Source organism: Sylvia atricapilla, chromosome Z, assembly GCF_009819655.1.
Source record: "Sylvia atricapilla isolate bSylAtr1 chromosome Z, bSylAtr1.pri, whole genome shotgun sequence".
NCBI classification, from domain to species: domain Eukaryota; kingdom Metazoa; phylum Chordata; class Aves; order Passeriformes; family Sylviidae; genus Sylvia; species Sylvia atricapilla.
Window position 1 is genome coordinate 33,669,055 of NC_089174.1, and position 20,912 is coordinate 33,689,966.

Genomic DNA, 20,912 nt, shown 5'->3' on the forward strand with positions numbered 1-20,912 from the left:
CAATGTGAATTTCAGTGAAATTTTTTTCCGTTTAAAATTAGGCAATTAATGGAAATTATATTCCCAAACTTGGAACAATGTTGTTTTTTGGGGTTTGGGGTTTTTTTAAATTATTCATTAATTTATCTTTAGAGTTGATCACAGAATTTTGAATTTTTTGTGTTGGGAGGGGCCATCTTGTCCTATTTGAAAATGTCCAGGGGACATTTTCCACTGGACCAGTGTCCTGTGAACAGATACAGGATTAATTTTTGCAGTAGCCATGGCTGGGACCCAGACGTTATCCTACATCACCTCCCATCATTGCTGGGGGCTGGGGGAAGAAACTTTTCTGGGAAGGGACTTGTTCTGGGTCACTGTAGCATGGTGGAGGGAGCAGTTGGGTGGTGGTGTTTCTGTGTGAATCTTTCACTTTTTTTCTTGCCCAAGCAGGGCAGAGGAGGGGGGGGGGGCTTGGGAGTAGGAGTGCAGTGCATGGATCCAGTGGGAGCACTAAATTGGAGAATACTATTCCTAAATGACAACCCTAAGTTGCTCAAAGTCTCATTTCCAAACTGCCCTTGAACACTTCCAGGGATAAAGTAGCCACAAGTTCTCTGGGCAAACTGTTCTAGTGCCCCACCACATGTGATAATCTGTAGATAGCTGGCAAACAACAGCTACAAAATACTTTAAATAAAGTATTCTCCAATTCAGTAGGAAAGCTTCTCTTTTTCTTCTTTTTTCTTTTTACAAATAGCTGGAGAAGTCATTTTATAATAATTGTATGCTTTCATATAATTACTTTTTTGAAGCTGTTAAGCAGTCCACAAATTATTCTTAAAATAAAAAGAAAAGCATCAAACTTAGTTTAAGATCAGTAAACATCTTAAAAATCTGACACAAATTTAGAGATATTTATAGAGAATTTAAAGTGCCATTAAGTTGATGTAGGAGAAAGATTCAGGTATGGGTGATAGCAAGTTCATGACTTTCATTCTGGTATGTTTGTTGAACTGACACTTTCACTAGTGATTTAACTCACTCTAGCAATAGCTCAAGAAAGCACAAAAAATCATATTTTTCCATAATTTTACTCTGTCTCACAATTGAGAATTGAAAACTACAGGTTTGGGATTTTTTTTTTTCATCTGAATAGACAGCATTTAATTTTCTTCTGTAACTTACTTTTTGCAACACATTAAAAAATACTAAGAGAAGAAACGTTTTTTCCTTGTCATGTTGAAAGACACTCTTAGCAGGTCCTCCTAAGATAAATGCATTTGAAAATACAGGTTTATGCTGTTCAGTTGTAGAAAGGGACACTTGTCAGAATGAAGACAAGTCTAGATGTCAGATTTTCATACAAGGCAAATATTTCAGGCCCATAAAGAGCCATTTTCACTTTGCTTACTCCTTTTCTTAGCTGCATCCTTTAAAAAACTTGGTAATGCTATGAACTGTCCTTGACTTACAAATTCTTCCTATAAAAAGAAAGAAGCAAGACCATACAATAAAAAAAAAGATGGGAACAAACAGACAAGCAGGACAATTTGATGTAATCTTTATCCTTATGCTGAAAATGGACCCAGTCATTTGACTTCTGAGATCCTTTTCATTCTTACATTTCACTAAATATATGAGTAGTAGCTACATTTGTAGCAGAAATACAGACATTGAATATGTCTACAAATAAAAGCAGAAAAGAGAACAAAAATTAAAACATGAAACTATAGACAGATGGTTTTGTAAAGAGCATTGACATAAGACAAAATGTTAAGCAATAATTATTATACTTAGCACTATGCATAAGATGGAAAGATTGTTTAAAAAAAAAAAAGTAAGGAAGTTATCCTAGAGTCTAGAAAGTTAAGTTCTTTGATCTGGACTCCAGAAATTAATCTGTATATGTCCGACTGTACCAATAAATCTGTTTTCTTACAGAGTTTTGTTGCCTGAAATGTTGCTCAACCACCTTTTGATCACTTAAAATAGCCTAGACTTTATGAACGTTTCAGTTTCACATACCTGCATGGTGCTTGCATTTGATGATGACATTCACCTGTTTCTGTATCCCATGATCAAAGCAGTCACTAGCAGATTTGTATGATGTAATGATAAAACATATGCACTATGCTATTCAGCCTCACAGAGGGCAGTGATTGCACAAAGGACACAGAATCTGTTCCTGTGTTTTTGTTCTTTTCCAGGCATAAGTCCCATTTAAATATAAATGCATTATTAATTCTGTCTTACAAATCAAAAACAAAGTATAAAGTGTAAAGTATACTACACTGAGAAATACAATAATTTATTTCCCACGCTTTTAAGTTTGCTGTTCAATCAGCAGTAGTATCCAGACTTCCCAAATCAGTCTGGTTTCCCCTTGGATCCACAAGCTTTTCTAGAGTTGTCATGGGGACCAATTCTAGCACAGAGACATACCCAGCAGTCGTTCCTGTGCCCTGATATATTTTACTCACTCCATAATGAGATATATAAATTCAAGACCTATTCCCTGACAAGAGAAGCAAACTCAAAGTGAGGACTAGGTTGATCTATATGTCAGATTGTTTCTTTCCTTTTAGGTCTTTCCAAATTCAGGAATTATTCTCATCTGAAGACCTGCACCTACAAAAAGGAGAACCATCTTCATTCCGAGTTTTACTCCTGGCAGCTCATTAATCAGCAGGCTGGTGGATTCCCTCTTTAGCAGTTTTGCCCCATCAGATTTCAATTGAAAGTCTTCATGTTTAACACAAGCTTGAGATTCCACTAAATGCAATGTATTATGCAAGTTCCTAGGATTTGACCAAATTCCATTTAAAAAAATAACTCTGGGTTTCAACTACAGACATAAAAATGACTAACTGTTAACAGCCATACAATTTTTTTGCTATTATAAGTAATTTTTGCAACTTAATTCAATGTAAAACACAGAATGGGACGCTGAAATACTATCAAACACTGAGTTGCCAAAGCTTGAGACATCTCAGTAAAAAAGAAACTTTAAAATGTTACTTTGTCCAAATTAGCAAATGGTGAAGAATTCTGAAGCAATTTTGGAATAAAGTGAATGAACAAGTGTAAAGAATATAATTTACAGTTTACAAAATAATTTAGAGTAGCGAACCTACAAGAACATCATTTGCCAAGCAAACAAATTTCTGTATTGAGGCGATTTAAAGGTAGGTTGCTAAGGCCAATGAGCACAGCTGAGCTGTTGGAGAGCCACTAGGGTTCTCAACCAATATGAGCCTGAATATCCCAAGAAAATGTCACATATCACATGAATGTTACTGGGAGAGTAAGTTGCATTTAGATCCAGCCTAATTTTCAATTCTTGGTTTGGTCTCACAGCCTGCATGTTGGAGGATTTGTATGGTTAGATCTGAAGCTGCATATACAAAGCTGCATATACAAAGCTGGAGACAAATACTCTTAAAATATCAGACAAATAAATTGCTTAATTCACATACTGGTGCTAAATATAAATTTCTAGATGAGGGCATATTAATGTATTTTTTTAAATAACCCCCCAGTTTGTTATTTTGATTAACTTGCAACTGGTAATTTTCCATAACTAATTTGATTGTTCATGGTGTTCCATATTAGCTCAATTGTTTTTTCCTCCATTTACTGTTCTATCTATATCAAATGAGCAACAGAGCAGTGAGTAGTCTGGAGTACTAGTCTAATGAGGAATGGCTGAGGGAGCTGGGTGTGTTCAGCTTGGAGAAAAAGACAGGGGGCCATGGTTTAGTTGTGGACTTGGCAGTACTGAGTTAACTGTTGGACTCAATGATCCTAAGAGGGCTTCTCCAACCTAAATGCTTCCATGATTCTATAAAAATTCTGGCAATAATTATGAACACACATATTCTGTATTTTAGTGCAAACTTGTGAAGGTATTCAAGTTTAATGACTAAACTGCCACTGTCTCAACAAATTACAGTGTAGTTTAGATTTACACTTTACCAGTAAGAGACTGCTTCAAAAGACCAAGTAAGAGATGTTCAGAAAAACTACTAATAATAAGAAAATTAAGTCTTCCTTATTCTGAGACAATTCTTGCTTGTTCTGGGATGAAGGGAAACAAGGACATTCTTATATAGTTGCAGTGGAAATGAGTGGAAAAGTCTATATAATGTTTGTATATCTACCCTTGGAGTTGGGTCACTCTAGGTTTAATAAAAGCCATCTAAAGTTTTGGCCTTCTAGTAGCACTGAATTTCAGTGCTCTCTATATTTCTCTATACAAAGATATACACAGATATATATATACACTAAAATATAATAGAAATACAGTCTAACTATCAGTTACTTTTACAGGTGTTTTGGGGAAGTGATAAAAAGAACTAAGATACCAACCTGAATAAGCATCCAGCTGAACTGACAGAGGTAAAGGTAATGGGTAACAGATGCGAGGGCAAAGCAGCTTTCCTCTGAGATATGCTGACTCATGTAAGCAGAGGCCAGAAATGAAACCTGCCAGGTAAAAAAATGAATACATGCATATTGGAATTAAACAAAATTAATTTAATATTACCAATAGGGGAAAAAATTAGTTTGGAAATATCACATACACTCAATTTCAGAGACTCAGAAAAGATATCTTTGACATTTAATATTCACCCAAAAAAAGTTATGCTTAAACACTGTCAACCCCTAAACCAGCTTTAAATTTTTTGCAGATCATCTCATATCTCTTTGTAGAGAGATGTTAGTTGTTAAGCATGACCTGAGATTAGCTCAGCTGGTTGGAACATGGTGCTAATAATGCCAAGGTTGTGGCTTCAGTCTCTGTATTCACTTAAGAGTTGGACTCAATGATCTTTGTGAACCCTCCCAACCCAGAATGTTCTGTAATAAACTAAGTTTTTAGTAGTAGTTTTAATTTAACTTAAAATTAGTTATATTACTCAGATTTAGTATGTTGCTTGCTTTGCTTTACTTGCTTAGCAGTCAGATTTGCTGAAGCTTTAGTTGACAAGAGAGTTGACAATATATCTATCTTACATATAGATATATTTTTGGCTGGAATGGAAAAGAATATTGATATTGCACTGATATTCTTGTTGATGCTAGGTCATGTTTATCCTAAGTCTAGAGCTTTTTAATGCTTGGGTCCAACTTGAAAAATGAGGAACTACACCTAAGAGGGAGGTTATGTATGGGCAAGGAGTCAGGGGAGGCAACCGTGGGCCATCTGGAGCTGCCCTCTGTAAAGGGACCCTGGTCCCAGCAGTGACAGTATCGGGTGGCACATATGTAACTCCTTAAGTGGTGTGAGAATGTTCAGGCAGCAGCCTGTCCTTTAACACACTGCACCCTTATATGATAAGACTACAGACAGACCTACTATTTATTGTTTAAAATTGTTCCCATGCAACATTAGACATGGATTTTGTAATTGGAGGTGGAGATTTTTCTGTATAAAACTAAAAGAGATGTTATCTTCAGATTTGAGTAAATCCAGATATTTTATCAAGTAAACAAATTAACTCAAGGGGCATTTACTGAGTTCAGGCTGTTAGACATGTAGGGATATAATACCTTAGCCCCTAACATAGCAATACGGGACAAAAGGGAGGAAGCAACTATTCCTTTGTCTAATACCATACCAGGATTTCACATTCACAAGGCAGTTACAATTCAGGGTTTTTCCACAGATATACCAAATGTCAAAGGCATTATGCATTGGCTGGACAAGTAGCCAATGCATTGTCTAAGGAACAAAGGTATTCCAACTCTGACTGAAATAAATGTAGCTAGACTATTTCAACATAGCATTTTAAGTTAAAACACAATTCAGAAATCTTAAGCCCCTTCCATAAATTTCTTTAGAGAAGAAATGGCTCTACAAGCAAAATTCATAAAAGACTTGAAGTGTTCACACAAAGAAAGGTTCTACTCATCCAGTGTGTGGATAATTCTTTCTTTCTCTGACAAAAAATACTACTTTTTTGACCAACAGCCCATTGACTTTTTAGTAACAGAAATTAATGGGCTGTGGAGACCAATTTTATGTACACAAAATCAAGAGATGGGATAGGTAAGGAAGTTAATTAAGTGATTTGGGATAAATGTGGACACTGTATTTGCAACAAAATACTGGGTATTTAGCTTTAAAGTATGGTACTGGGTAACCCTTACACAGTCTCTTTATCATAGAATTACTCTTATAAAGACAGGATAATGTTACCTCACCACAAAATGGAAGAACAATGATGAGCAACCAGGCAACAAATGGACTAAAAACAATTATGAAATGTATTTCAATAACTAAAGGGAAAAAGTGCACTTTAAGTATTTAATGTGGTATTTATCAGCTTCTTCTGGGAACTGGCATCTAATCATGGCCACATTCAGTTATTAAGAGGTTAACACACAGTTTAATAAAGACTGGTCTTTACTAAATTCTGACACTGCTGAAAGAAATCCAACCATCTGTAACGGGTTAAACACAACTGAAATATGTCTGCAATAGCTGCCATCCATAAGGGATAAACAAGAAGCGTTTGTGGAAACAACCCCATAGCAGCAGCTCTCTCAAACACTACCAGCAGTAATTCCTCTAAAACTTGAGCAAATGCTTCTACTAACAAGCATCTGGGTGGAAAGGTTTTACCATCTTTTGTTCTCTGAAGCCTTATATATGTCAAGGACAAGCTGCTAGAGATAGAGACAAAGAGGAGATGCAAACACAAAAGCAGACTGATGGAGTCCTGGAAATATACTTTTAACCCCTTTTTGGACTGAATGTTGGCTTGAAAGCATTTTGCATTTATAACAAAGAAACTATAATTCCTAACACTCTCTCATGCTTCAATAAAAATAAGGTTTTACATATTAAAAAAGAGGAGTATATCACTATATCAACAGTTTTCCAATGAAAACAATGTAAAGAGTCCAAATATGTGCTAAAAACACATATCTTTGATAGAAACTGACTTTTCTTAAAGGAACAGGACTGCAGTGTGGCAGGAGTATTCCCTCTGCTAAGAATTCACTGTAATTAGTGGGCCCTAGGGTATTTTAGGGAAAAAAAGAAGGTACAATATAAAATTTTCAGACTTGTTATCTTGCATCTTGGTCAAAAGATACAAACGAAAATTGGTTTATAACACAAAAAAACCCGCAAACCAACAAAGGTACCTTCCCGATAAAGTGTTCCTTAGAGTAATTGCCTCATGTCTTCTGTGCCTCACTTAGTTATTAACTGTAGGGTGCAACCTTTTGTAACAAGGAACCTTTTACTTTAATAACAACAATATGTGCCATCTATTGGAACAAGTTGTTCCCTCTTGGATCTTTAAAACATATGCTCATTATAATACCAGTTGGCCAGAGCTCTTTTTACTGAGAACTTATGGTTTAAATAGCCCTTTTTAACCTTTGTATACTGACATTTAGTTCTGTGCTGAGATGATAGCATAATGACTCTTCCTCATACTTGTCAGCCTTGATCAGCCTTGACCCAAAATGATTTAATTGATATTCCCTTAAATCACTCAAGTAGCAGACTGATACTTTTATTAATTTGACTGTGATGGTTCCATACCACACTGAAAATTTTGGTGATAGCATATAATTCAAAAGGCTCTCCTTTGACAAAGTGAAAAAAGAAAATAGTTAAAAAATCAAATACGATAAATAAATGCACTTCTGTATAACAGCAAAATGTTCTTTGACACGGTCCCTCCCCATCTGACAGTCATTTACTCAGTTAATCAAAAGGACACTGCAATTCTTTTAAAACCTTAAGACAATTATCCAACAATTACTTCAAAGAAATTATTAGTAGGATATTCCATCTTAGTCATCAACACCAAACTATAAATGAATAACATGAGATGATTTACAAAACTGTACGTTCCAGTATGAAGAGTATTTTTGTACTGCTGTTTCCATGTGGTAGATTGTATCTGAACATCTCTCCTCTACTAGCTGACATCTGCTCCTAGTTTCCAGCCTGCAGTTTTTCATGGTCAGTTTATTGTGGTGGTGCATTTTATTCATGTTTTATGTTTATGATTTGTTTGATATGGTTTTCTGTAATGGTTTGTTCTTTGTAACTGCCCATGTTTCTCCCTATATGGTTTCCCCAGTCTAGGTTATATGTCAATCATTGGTTATATAACCTCCTGGTCCTGTCTGTCACTCTGGGGCCTCTCCCTGCATCCAGAAGGTTCCAGGGAGGGCGTTGAGTGATTGGGCTGGATCCAGGCTTCCCCCTCCCATTGTTCCCTGGAGGGTTCTCTCACCTGTCTTTTGTGTTAAGAGCCACACCCTTACTGTGCCCCATTGGCCCCTGGTTGAACCCTCCCCTGTGTTACACCCCCTGTTAAAAGTTGCTGCACAGAGACCCTCAGGGTCTCTCTGAGGCTGGTGTCCCGAGGTGAGGACTCCACGTCCGGAGCACCAATAAACTTGTTTGGATCTACCCCTCGAGAGTCCCTCCTTTTGTTCCTCCTGCCACAGCCACGCTTCACTCCTGGCAAGCCAAGACCACTGTGTTGCTGTGGTGCCAGGGCTGGCCAGACTGGCGACACAGGCACCGCCTCAGCTTATATCTGTTTTTATTTCTGTTGTAAATCTCTCAGGTTACACAGGATTTCCTCCTCCTTGGGGTTTGCACTATGATGAATATACGGAAAGCAGTAGCTCTCTCCCTTAGGCTCCATTTTCCAGGGTTAATTGAGCCACTGCACAACAAAGTACTCTGTAGAGATGCCTAAGCTGATCTGGATAGCAAAAGCAGTTTAGCTCCATGAATACAGCATCTGCCTAGATCAATTTACCTTGTTTCTCACAGTAACTGTACATACTGAAAGGTATGTTCACACATGTGAAAACTTGTCCTTGTGCAAAAAGTCTTTGCAGCTTAGGCACCAATTCCATTGTCCTTCTCTATACTGACGACACGCTGATTCTATCCTTCATGAAAACATTTAGTCAGGGTTGGACGGTGAAAAGTTGCAAAGGCTTCACAAGATTCTTGTCCAGCAGTTTTCTTACCTCCCTATATACCATGCAAAACCTTCTGATCACAGTCACAGATTTACAGAATTGTTTGGAAGGTACCTTAAACATCATCTAGTTCCAAAGTTCCTGCCATGGGCAGAGACACCTTCCATTACACCAGGTTGCTTTAAACCTCATCCAGCCTAGCCTTGAACACTTCCAGGAAGGGGGAAGCTATAGCTTTCTGGGCAATCTGTGCCAGTTCCTCACCCCCCTCACAATAAAGAGTATTTTTCTAATATCTAATCTAAACTTACTGTCAGTTTTACTCCTTTCCTCTTGCTCTATCATTACATACTCTCGTAAACTATTTCTCTCCATCTTTCTTGTAGGCTCCCTTCAGGCAGTGGATGGCCACAATTAGGTGACCCCAAAGCCTCATCTTCTCCAGACTGAGCAATTCCAACTCTCCTATCTTTTCCTCATAAGAGAGGTTATGAGGAGGTTTAATCATCTTGGTGGACTTTCTCCAACAGGATGCCCCTTCTGGGCTGGAGACCTCAGACATGACTGTAGGTGGGGTCTCATGAGAGTGGAGTGGAGGGGTCAAATCCTCTCCCTCACTGATGGACACACTGCTTTGGATGCAGCCCGGAATACAGTTGGCTTTTTAGGCTGATATATGGTAATACCTCAGTGATCATCTGGTACACACAGCTTTCCTTCTTATTTTTAATCAACTACTTCTTGGTGTAGAGTTTTGCTGTTAGCTTACAAGTTATGACTATTCAATTTGTTCTAGAAAATATTCCTGCATTTCACACTTCAGTCTTCAAAGCTGTTCGCATCTTTCTACATGCTACCCAGCTACTTAGTATCAGTACTAAGCATCTTAGCATCAGCACTTCTCTACTTTCTGCCATTGGTGCATTTTGCCTGGGCATGATATTTTCTGTCTCAAAAGCCAGGGCCTTACAACCAGTACAATACCTCTCTTTGTCACTCTTTCATACTTGTCTTTTCCATTTAGTCTGTATCTTCTCAGATCTAAGTTCCTGGACTAATCTCCCTCCATTATTATTTTACTAATTATGTGACACATTATGTACTTTACTGTATTTATCTCATCAAAGAAAATTAGCAGACTAGTTTGGTATGATCTAAGTATAAGCACATGTAAGTTCTATTCTCTCCTTCATTATTCACTATTGACTTTCAACAGAATATTTTTAAACTCTTAGATGCTTCAGCTGTTGTATTAATGGGCCTCTAGTTGTCAATATTTTTTTACTATATATTACTCTTAATGTATTATTTTCTAGTCACATACTGCCATTCAGAAATGAAGGATTTTTTAAAAGCACTTGCTGTGAAACCTGCAAGGTATTCTACAAGTCTTGTCAAGGTTAGGATTGTGAGCTTTTCTGTTTCTATCCTGCACTTATCCTTTGAATGCTCCTACTCTCTCGGTAGCCATAATCTTCACTTCATGCTACTTACTCTACACCATCTTGACTTTATCTCAGTGGTGACCTTTAATATCACTATCTTCTCTGACAATGTGAAGATTGAACGTTTTTCTGTTTGAAGTCACATCTAATATACTTACTTTTCCTTCCTCACTGCAAATTTTTACCAGAAATGTTACATTATTCTTCTTTCATTTATATTAAAAAAAACCCTCACTAACCAACCAATCAAGGAACCAACTAATCAACCTTAACAAAAATCCCACACAAGAAGACAACATCATTGTCAACCAAACCAAATACACAAAGTTTATTCACTGAAGATTATGTGAGTACATCAATGAGCTTTCTAATGACTGAAGAATTAGACTGACTGAAATTCTAAGTTCGGAATTAGCAGACCTTAACCTGGCCTCATAACAAAAATTTACAGAGAAAACAATGAGTCTAAGTTGCCTTTTTTAATATTGTACAAAAAAGAAAAAGGAAAGACCAGAAGATTAAAGAAATTCCATACCAATCAGGTAAAAAAAAAAAATCAACAGAGAAGTAAGTTGTCTGAAAGCTGAAACACAAATTATGTATGAAAAATAAGTAAGAGCAGTAGTAATTCCAGTTTGTCATGGTTACTGCTGAAATGCTTCCATATGTTAGACTTTAAAATAAAGATATAGCACATGACACAAGGAAACATCTTATCTTTACATTGCAACAAACATGGAAATACTAAAAGTGTTCTTCACCCCAGACTTTTCTAGTTAAGACCAGCGTTCAGGAATGCCGTGTCTGAGAAACTACGGGATAATGTTGGAGCAAGGAAGATATACCCTTAGTGGAAGAGGGTCAGGACCGAGAATAATTTAGCACACGGGACAATGGCACCTGATGGGATGCACATAGAAGTGTTGAGTGAGCTCGTTGTTGTCATTGCATATGATAACCTTTCAACAATCAGGTGACCAGGAAGTACCCAAAGACTGGAGTAAAGCAAAGGTCAAGAAGTGGAAGGAGGAGAATCTGGGCAATTACCAGTTGGTCAGCCTTCTTCACCTTTGGGAATGTGACAGAGCAGCTAATCCTGTAAACAATTTGCAGGCGCATTAAGGATGAGACAATCACCAGGAATAGCCAGCATGGTTTCAGTGAGGGAAAGTCATACTTTACCAACTTGATAAACTTCTGTGATGAAGTCACTGGCCTAGTGGATAAACAGAGAGCAGCATATACTGTCTACCCAGATTTTAGTAAAGCTTTTGACTCTTTCTCTGGTAAGATATTCATAGATAAGTTGTTGAAGTATGGGCTGGAAATGCAAACAGTGAGGCTGACTGAAAACTAGTTTGAACTTTTTTGGAAAGTACTGATTTTAAGTGGGTTATGTGACAACACTTCAGAACCGTTCAAAGAAGCTGATGAATTTGAAGCTCTGTGACAAAAGAAAGAATATTCCTTTAAAAAAAAAAAAAAAAAAAAAAAAAAAAAAAAAAAAAAAAAAAAAAAAAGGAAGAAGAAAAGAAAAAATATAAACAAAACCTTTTTCCTTGCATTTTGTGGCATACCATATCACATAATATATTTCCATTCAGAGAATGAGCAACACCCAGTGAGGAGGACTAGAAGGTTTGTCTGTTGAAAACAAGAGGTATCTCATTAATCATGTTCCAGTCAATTCAAACCAGTCTATCTTAATGTTCTGTTCCAATTTTTCAGCCTGACAATGCAGTGAACACTGAAAAAAAAAAGTTTACAAAGAACTAAGTCTATCTGATGCAATATTAGCCATACAAATCGTTAAACAGGAAATAAGTTGTAAAATAGAAAGTTTCAGCGTTGATACTGGAAGTGTTAAAACCCTGAGTAAGTAAGTAAAACAAAATATAAAAATAAAATAATAAAGCTGTAAAACATTATTTATCATTTTAAGAATTGAAAAATGTTTTCACAAGTGGAGAATAAATCTGAGAGCAATAATCTTTCCCAATTGCAAGAAGTAATGAAAAGGTAGCATGTTGTGATGGGTCAAGAAAAAAGATCATCTTGCAATGCTTTAGGGGAGGAGCTATGGAGAAGCCAATCCCAGCAAACATAAAAGCATCAAGCAGCTAAACAACAAGCATTTAGCCCTGGAAGAGGGCACAGAGGTACGGTCTGACAAATCTGCTCACAACATTTTTACTTTCCCATTTCAACAGGAAGCACTCTGCCTCCGGCAGCTGAGAAAAAGATTCTTCCCACCTGGAGAAACCTAGAGAAACCTGCAGAGCAAGTGGGCAAATCTTTTAAAACACTCTGGAGTGTGCCTGTGAGGAATGTGTCAGTATATACTTATGCCACATTTCTGCAATTTATGTAAAATGCTATTTCACAGTATGAGCTCAGAAAGCTTTAGACTTTCTCTTCTTTCTAGACAGAAATGCGTTCCTGTGTGTCTTACCAAAATGGATCCCAACAGTGGTCATCTAATTTCTTTTCACATTAAACAATTAAATTGTCTACATGGAGACTGTCTGCCTTACAGAGATGGTTTACATGCAGCTGTATTTGAAAAAAAAAGAAGAGAAAACAAAGAGCCCAACCACATGTTATCTATGATTACACCAACTCAATCTCAACAGAGGAACAGTATCAAGACCATAATTCAAAGTGCTGTTCCTTTTGTTGGATTTAATAGAAAAGAACAATAACGTAGGAAAATAAACACATTTAAACTCTCGTGCCCTCACTGAACTGCTCTCTTATGCTTTGAATTTACTTTATATGGGTAAAAAAGGGAATCTCCCCTCAACACAGGGACACTGCTTAATAATAGTGCACATGAATCATACTTCTTATTGCTACTCTGTAGGGCAGGACAGCACAGATGCAAGCCAAGTGTTCTGGTGTTTTGTGTTCTGATATTGAATACCAGGACAAAAATACCAACCAACCCAGGATGCACTAAAAAACTGGAGAGATTCATGGCCACCAGCAAATATTCTTAGTCACCCTTTCTGGAAAAAGTAACAATACAACATACAACATGTATCAGAGCACAGAGGAAAAGGTTATATAAGTTAGAAGATTCAAAAGTATCTAACTGGGTGAGAAGTTCAATAGCTAGCTTTTTATTTCACATTTATTCTGTATTAATGTCACTAAAATAAGTAGGTAAGGTTCCTTTGTGAATTTATGTGAATGCTAAATGACTTCACTGGTCATTAGGTGGTTTATTAGAGGAGTGCTTTGTAATTGACACCACAAAAAGACACATATACACGTTTTAAGCTTTATTTGTGTCTTCAGTTAAGTGAGTGAACATACATATTAAAAAATAATTACCTTATGAACAGCAGCACCATAGTATTACTAATAGTCTATGTGCATTTTGTATTTTAGAGATAGTTTTATGTTTACAATTTATTTGCTTAGATTGTTTATTCTTTATGATTGCAAACTGACATTTTAAAAAAGGCAAACAGCTAATGGAAATTAAATATCTTGAAATGCTGAAATTATATTTATAACAGTGACTCAAAGTGCTTTTGTAAAAATATTTACACTTTATTAAGCAGCAGCAGAACTGGCAACCATTTTCAGTAATGGTTAGACATCAGTAACCGTATGTTACTCATTCCTTTCCCCCAGGTGGGCAGGAAGGTAGTTGGTTTCATGCTGGATTCAATCTCTACCCTCTTTGCTTCCTATTTTTAGGCTCAGTGATACTTTTTTGCTTCTCTGAGCAAGGAGGTAGCAACCTGAGGATGAGGGATAGAGGTAGGAGGGTGTGAGGCACCACGATGCAGAGCACAGCAGCACACAGTTGGCTATGCAGTTGAAGTTAGCTGTTGGGGAAAGACTGAGGTATAGCTCACACCCTCCTCAAAACAAGCATGACACAAGCACCCAACTGCATGAGGTCGTCTAACACTATTTGTCTTCTGCCTCAATTGTACTATACCTTACAAAGAATATGTTGAGGAAAAATAAGGACTAACAGTCTAATATCTTAGAAGGTCATAAACCATTTAGTTTTACATCCAGATTCAGATAAAAATGTATCTGGCATAGCACCATATAAAGAGTTTTTGTTGTCACCTTCTCTTTGACCTGCAACAAAGATACATGTTGCTTTTGTTACTCATGACAGAACAAGAGCTGTCCTGCTGCAAGATTCACAGAATCACAACAGTTTTATTGTAATGATGCAAAGAGAAGCTTCTTTGTAAAAAATCTTTGTAAAACTATCAAAAATGTATCTACAGTCTTTTCCAGGTTCAAATACTCACACAGAGCTCAGAGCTCTGCTCTGAATGTGCTGATTTGGCAGATACAAAACAAGCTCCTCTAACAGACTTTGATTTTCTACAGTAATACGTGTGTCATATTGTTTTCTATCTAGAAACTCAGATAAGACCCTGAGCAGATTTGCCATGACATATTCATTTACTCTAGAGGTTTCGCAGGTTTGGATCTGTATTCACTTATGGGGTCTATCAGGAAAAGCTTTCAATAACATAGCTTCTTATCTCCTACATTTCTGGACAGTTTTTCTTGAAGTTCAGGTACACGATTCTGGCAACAAGTACACACAAATTTGATGACATATGACCATTTATGAACTCTAAATTGAATTTAGGACTCTGTCCAGGTTCAACAAAATGTGATGTTGGGCAAGTAAAACTACTGCAAGAGAATCACATCTGATGACCTCTGATCCTTCATATAAACAGTTCAGAATGGTCAGTGCTCCATGTACCAATGGTCAATGTCCCAACCCTGTCAGTTTTTAAGAGGCATTTGCACTACACCCTTAAAAAAATGTTTAACTATTACTCATCCTTGAAGTGACCAGGCCATGGCACTTCATGATTTTTGTAGGTCCTTTCCAAGCAGAACTATTCTTCTTTTTTTGTAGTCTAAAAATAACCTGAAGATGAGAAATAAAGAAATTATTCCACAGAATCCAGATGCTGGCTGGAGTAATGTGCAACACTCTTCCTGGTTGCCTGCAGATTTCCACCTGTAGGAGTTACAGCACAGGGTAGGGCAGACTCACCATAAACTGGGGTAAGAATGCAATCAGAGTGCAGCCACAGATAGTGTTTTAGGCGCGGTAGAAAAGCAATTTCATGTTCCTCCACAAGGCTAGTCAGTTGTGAAGGATAAGTTGTGTGTTGTAGTCACATACCGGAGGAAAGGGATGCAACCTGCTCTAGTGGAGTCTGTCTCTGCTCACAGCAGTGGGGTTGAAAATAAACAAACCTTAAGCTTCTTCTAACTCAAATCATTCTATGATTCTGTAACTATTTATTTATCTTCTTAAAAAAGAAATAATGATATGTAATTCCAGACAAAGAGTGTCTTCTGGTTTCATAATGCTTCAATACAGCAAACCTCTGCCTAAATATTAGCCCCTCTATACAGCTTTGAAATAATCTTGAGGGGATTTTCCTTTTCTTTATCAGTTAAAATACAATAGGTTAAGCAAAAACACCTAATTTGAGGTAATCTGAGACATATTTAAAGAATCAGTGGCTGCATACACAGATGAAAGAGCAAGTATACTAAAAATGCAACCCCTAACAAAAGGCTGGTGATAATAAATTATTATTATTATTATTATTCCCAGTATTACCTCTGTTGATAGAGTGTATGCTGTTTACAGTCTCAAAAAAACCCCAAAAATCGCCCCAAAAAACAAACAAACAAAAAATCCCCCAGAGATTTACATATATAGAGATCTACAAGACTATGGGATCTATCTTCATCTACTGGTTGGAAGAGCTATTCTGGTATGAAAGGAAAGGATATTTAATTGAAACATTTTGGGTTTTTCAAGAAGCTTTTAAAACATTAACACATTTACTTAAATTTTACTTACAAGCAAAGAATTCTTCAACATGGCCTGATATGTAAATTACCTAGTTCTACTATTATTTTTACCCTATGAGACCCAAAGAAATGTTCTGCCAGACAACTAGTGACAAAATGAGAGGACACAATCTCAAACTCCAGTAGAAAAGGTTCAAGTTGGACAGCAGGAGGAACTTTTCCACAGAACAAATGATCAGATGTTGGAATAGACTTTCCATGTAGAGATGGTGGCTGACTCACCATCTCTGGAGGTGTTTGAGAAAAGATTGAATGTGGTGCACTTAGTGCCATGGTCTAGCTGACACAGTGTTGTTTGGTCAAAGCTTGGACTTGATGATCTCAGTATTTTTTCTAACCTGATTCTGTAATTCTGTGAATTCAATGATCAGTATAATTATTTTTTTATTATATGGGAAACTTGATCTGCTGTTTTCTCTGTGCAAAAGGCTTCATAATTGCAGAGCAGCAGCAGGTTTCCCTAGCTAACAGAAACAGAAACAGAAAAAGAAATCCTTTAGATTTTGTTGTGTTAGTGAAAAGATTGAATTTTTAACCCATAATAATCAATGCCACTTAATAATTGCATGGGCTTTAACAAGCAGTAAAAGGATTTAAGGTGATGCCGCTTGAAGACAATGGGTTTCACATGTATAATAAAATCACTGGGACCATGCCAGCTAATGTAGGTAGATTAAATAGCATTAAATAATATCTTAGTCGACAGAGTTTATCTGTTCTTTACAGACTCACCTCATCTCTAAACAAATGGGGGAAGGAACTGGGTCACTACTGCTCTGAGTATTGACTTGGATAAAAACAGACAAGCAAAGACAAATGCACTAAATATACCAAAAAGATAAGGATCCTAGAGCTGTATCTACCCCAAAGCAGTAGCATAGATAAAGTACAACTTTTAGTACACAAACATTATTGTAAAAATAAATTCCAGAAATGGTTCAAGTATTTATAGAATTCCGAAGGTGAATCCTTCTGCCATGGACTTTGAAAAAGTGATTCAGTCTGTACCCCTGAACAAATATAAACACAGAAACTTCCTTATCTAGGTAGAACTTGTGCTCTGTGGTTCTGCCAACATGTGAAAATGAACGGCAGGGAAAATCAGTTATTCCTAAAATTATTGTTATTCCAATTGTCTTCCACAATGAGTTATTTAGAATATTTAGTGTTTATTCTGGAATAAGACCACATGCCTATGAAATTGGTCTGAAAAATTAGTGTATGCTGCATTATTTTGATATTTAGGGACTAGAACTTTTAATGAACACTGTAGAATATAATGTTTTTTACAATAGTTTCTCATATATATAATGAGAATACAGAGCATGTTATCTTCTTTTTTTAGAACACTATCTCCTTTTTTTATGTAAGGGGGCTTGCAGATACTAGTCCCTCTCCAATCTGGGTTGCTGATGGCATGTCAGCAGGGCCCAGCAGGGGAGAGAAAACACTGAATGGGTCCAGCCCACTGCTTTGCCTGCTGTGCCCACCCTGCCGTCCCCTGCTGAGGAGAGTGGGTGCTGACCCAGGATGAGGGTCTTCATCTGCCGCTGGAACTGCTCTGCAAGCTCCGGCCATCCTGAGAGGGATCTGACACCATCTTGTCCCTTTGCCCTTCAAACCACATGGACACACCTGTCAGGTGCAATCTTGGGAAGGGTATTTCCAGTGTTTCGGGTCTACTGACTCATATTCAACTTCTTATTCATCAGGAACCCTAGGACCATTTCCATGGCACTGCCTTCCAGTATCTCATTGCCCAGTCTATCCATACATCTAGGGTTGCATCATCCTGGCTAGGAGGTCCATAGTGGACTCTCACTTTATTTGTTTTCCTCTTGGTTCTACCCAGAGGCTCTCAACGGCACTGCCAGCTGTGAGCTCCATACATTCCAACCCCTCTATTCCATGCAGTGCCAACCCCCCAGCCCCACCCTGCTCATCCCTCCTGCAGAGCCTGGAGCCATCCAACAGGGCACTCCAGTCACAGGGCTCATTCCAGCAGGTTTCACTTATGCCAGTGATTTCAGATCTCTGGGATACAGCCAAAGCCTTGAGCTCCACTTGTGTGCTCCTCATGCTCTGTGCATTAGTTAGAAACATTTCAGGTGTGGTATATTGTAGCCAACACCTCGTAGAGCAGACTGAGGGATCCCATTGTTCATCACCCTTAAGCCTGTCATTTTCCCTTTCCAGGCTAGTTTAAACTCTGCCAATGAGCTCCACTACCTGCTATGCTAGAGCTCTTTCTTCCCTCTGATAACCTTGTTATCCCATCATGTGTCAGTAGACCAGATGTTGAATAGAATTTCCCATGATAAAAAAAGCCCAAATTTTTTCAAATTACACCAACTTCAGAGCCACACATTGACCCAGTGGATGTGCCTATTCCTATCAATATTATTTCTAATAGGGGAGCAATTTCTGAATCACTTTCTGTTTTATTGTGTAAAACTGAAAACAGAAAAATAAACTGAAAACATTTCAGATTATTTTCCAACCAACCCTCTTGCACAAAAATTGCTTTTAGACTATTAAATATTTAGCAGGTGATTAAGACACTAAGATAATTAAGACACTATTCTTAATTCAAGAATGACGCCTTCTACTGTACATTTTACAATAGTGAGGAAAGCTTGTCATATGTAATGACTATACTGTATTTTTAATTATAGTTAAACTGGAATCCAGACCATTCTGTGTACCACTAGTCGAGTGCCAAAAAATGCTGCAAGAATAGAAAATCTTCTGTGACTTCAGTGAATGCACTGGAAAATTCCTGGAGAATTCCTCTCAAATCATAACTCACAAACAGCATTCAGCATGAGAAGGATGCCTTAATAATTTTTTCTAGGATTATTTTAAATACTGGATATGCTCCTGCCACTCACTGCACAAAGACTACTTTTTAACTTGATATGACAGAATCAAAGAGCTTCAGATCTACATTCTTTAAAAAGAGTTATTTGTAAGCTGATAGCTGCCTAGCCCAATTTATATTCCTTCTCTCAGATGACTTCAGCTCCTCTGCAGGTCAGTTGCTGTAAAACTTAGAGCTGTTAGAGTTCAGCAGGCCCCAAATCATTAATATTCTTCATGCATGTGTGGCAATTCTGCCGGCAGAAAGAAGTCGACAGAACACAGACTCTGAGAAACAGCTTTGCAAAGTGTATACTTCAATACAATGAAAACAGGCTGAGCAGAACAGCTTTGTATATCGGCGCACACGTAAGAAAGCAAACACCCTCTCTGCTTAACTGATAGTTCTAATGCAATTAACCACATTTACTTTCAAGACAGGAACAAAAGCATTTTTTCTGAAAACTCTCTCCTTATCTTTTATTGCAATGCCAGTCAAATGTAGTGAATATTTGTCTTAAACACTCATACATCTTAAACCTGTCTCCTTATAAAATTCATTCCTATACTTAGTTTCAACATTTTTCTTGTCCCTACAAAAACAGGGATGTTTTTGCTGTGACCAAGTGTTTCAAATGATTTCTTATGCTTGACTATACTAAGAATAGCAACTGCTCTCCTCAGACCCCACACACGTGTTAAATTAATCAACACCAGAAGGTCAAATGTACATAAAGCAGCTTATTCATTTATTAACTGAAATGACCTCATCACAATGTTTTGGTTTTCTGTTTCTTCTTTATATGTTCATGCAGTCAAATACTATCACTGAAATATCTTCTGAGCTCCAAACTTGCATTGCAATCACGTTAATTGCTTTTTGACACCATAGCAAAACAGAATTTTGTCATTTTGAAGACAACAATTTCCTTAGCTACTCAGTTAATCTCATCTGTGGAGGCACCTTCTAACACTCTCGCTTCCTGCACCTCCCCATTACGCCATCCATGTCCAGGCTATGTTTGCAAATAGCCCAAATGCTGTCCACAGGCCCTTTGACACAGTGAAGAGAGAATTTCTGCCATGCATGGCCACAGCCCATGCTGTGTAAGGTCAGTTTTAATTTGTATTGTATCTTCTACACAGATGTGACTTCATCTGCCTTATGCTTTAAGTCAGCTGAATATGAGCTAGTTTCAGATCAAAAGCTGCACAGTGTGGCTAACACTGTGTAATATTTGAGAAAGTAAGTCTTGTTGAGAGGCCAAGCCCCACATTAGTTTGAACACAGTCACTCTTAACTGCAAGTAAATGAAGCTGCTGTGGGTCCAGTTTGAAGCATGGCAAGTGTCTATTTATCTCTGCCAAGAAAGGACTTCACAGGCATACCCTTGCTTTCTAAGGCCTGATGAATAAACTGTTTCTAGATAAGATTAGGTTCGTATGCTTCATTTTTCCCATTGCATGGCCACCTTGATGGGAATTTTTAGGAGACCAGTGGACTTGTTCGAAAGAACCAGGAAGGAATCTGGGGTGGGGATAGCCACTGCTTGCCCTGGCCCCTTGGTGCCCTTAATCAGTCTCTGTTCCAGTCCAAAAAGGTGCACATCGACCAGTGGCCCTGCTGGAAACATTAAAATGCTGGTGCCTGCCTGGAGGAGAGTCCCAGTGAACAGGAGCTTATAAAACAATAGCAACACATGCTAAACTGGGGTCTTCCACTGCCCTGGATTTAAAAGCAGCTGACACTACACTGGATCCCCAGGT

At 37.6% G+C, this 20,912-nt stretch overlaps 1 protein-coding gene across 1 annotated transcript in view; it reads right to left on the bottom strand.

Moving 5' to 3' along the window:
- ADGRV1 (adhesion G protein-coupled receptor V1) overlaps nucleotides 1-20,912 on the bottom strand; it is a 258,887-nt gene that overhangs the window by 82,815 nt on the left and 155,160 nt on the right. Inside the window, exon 83 of the mRNA XM_066339463.1 lies at nucleotides 4,351-4,467. Coding sequence (XP_066195560.1) covers nucleotides 4,351-4,467 — 117 coding nt within the window. The remainder of the gene's footprint in view (nucleotides 1-4,350; nucleotides 4,468-20,912) is intronic.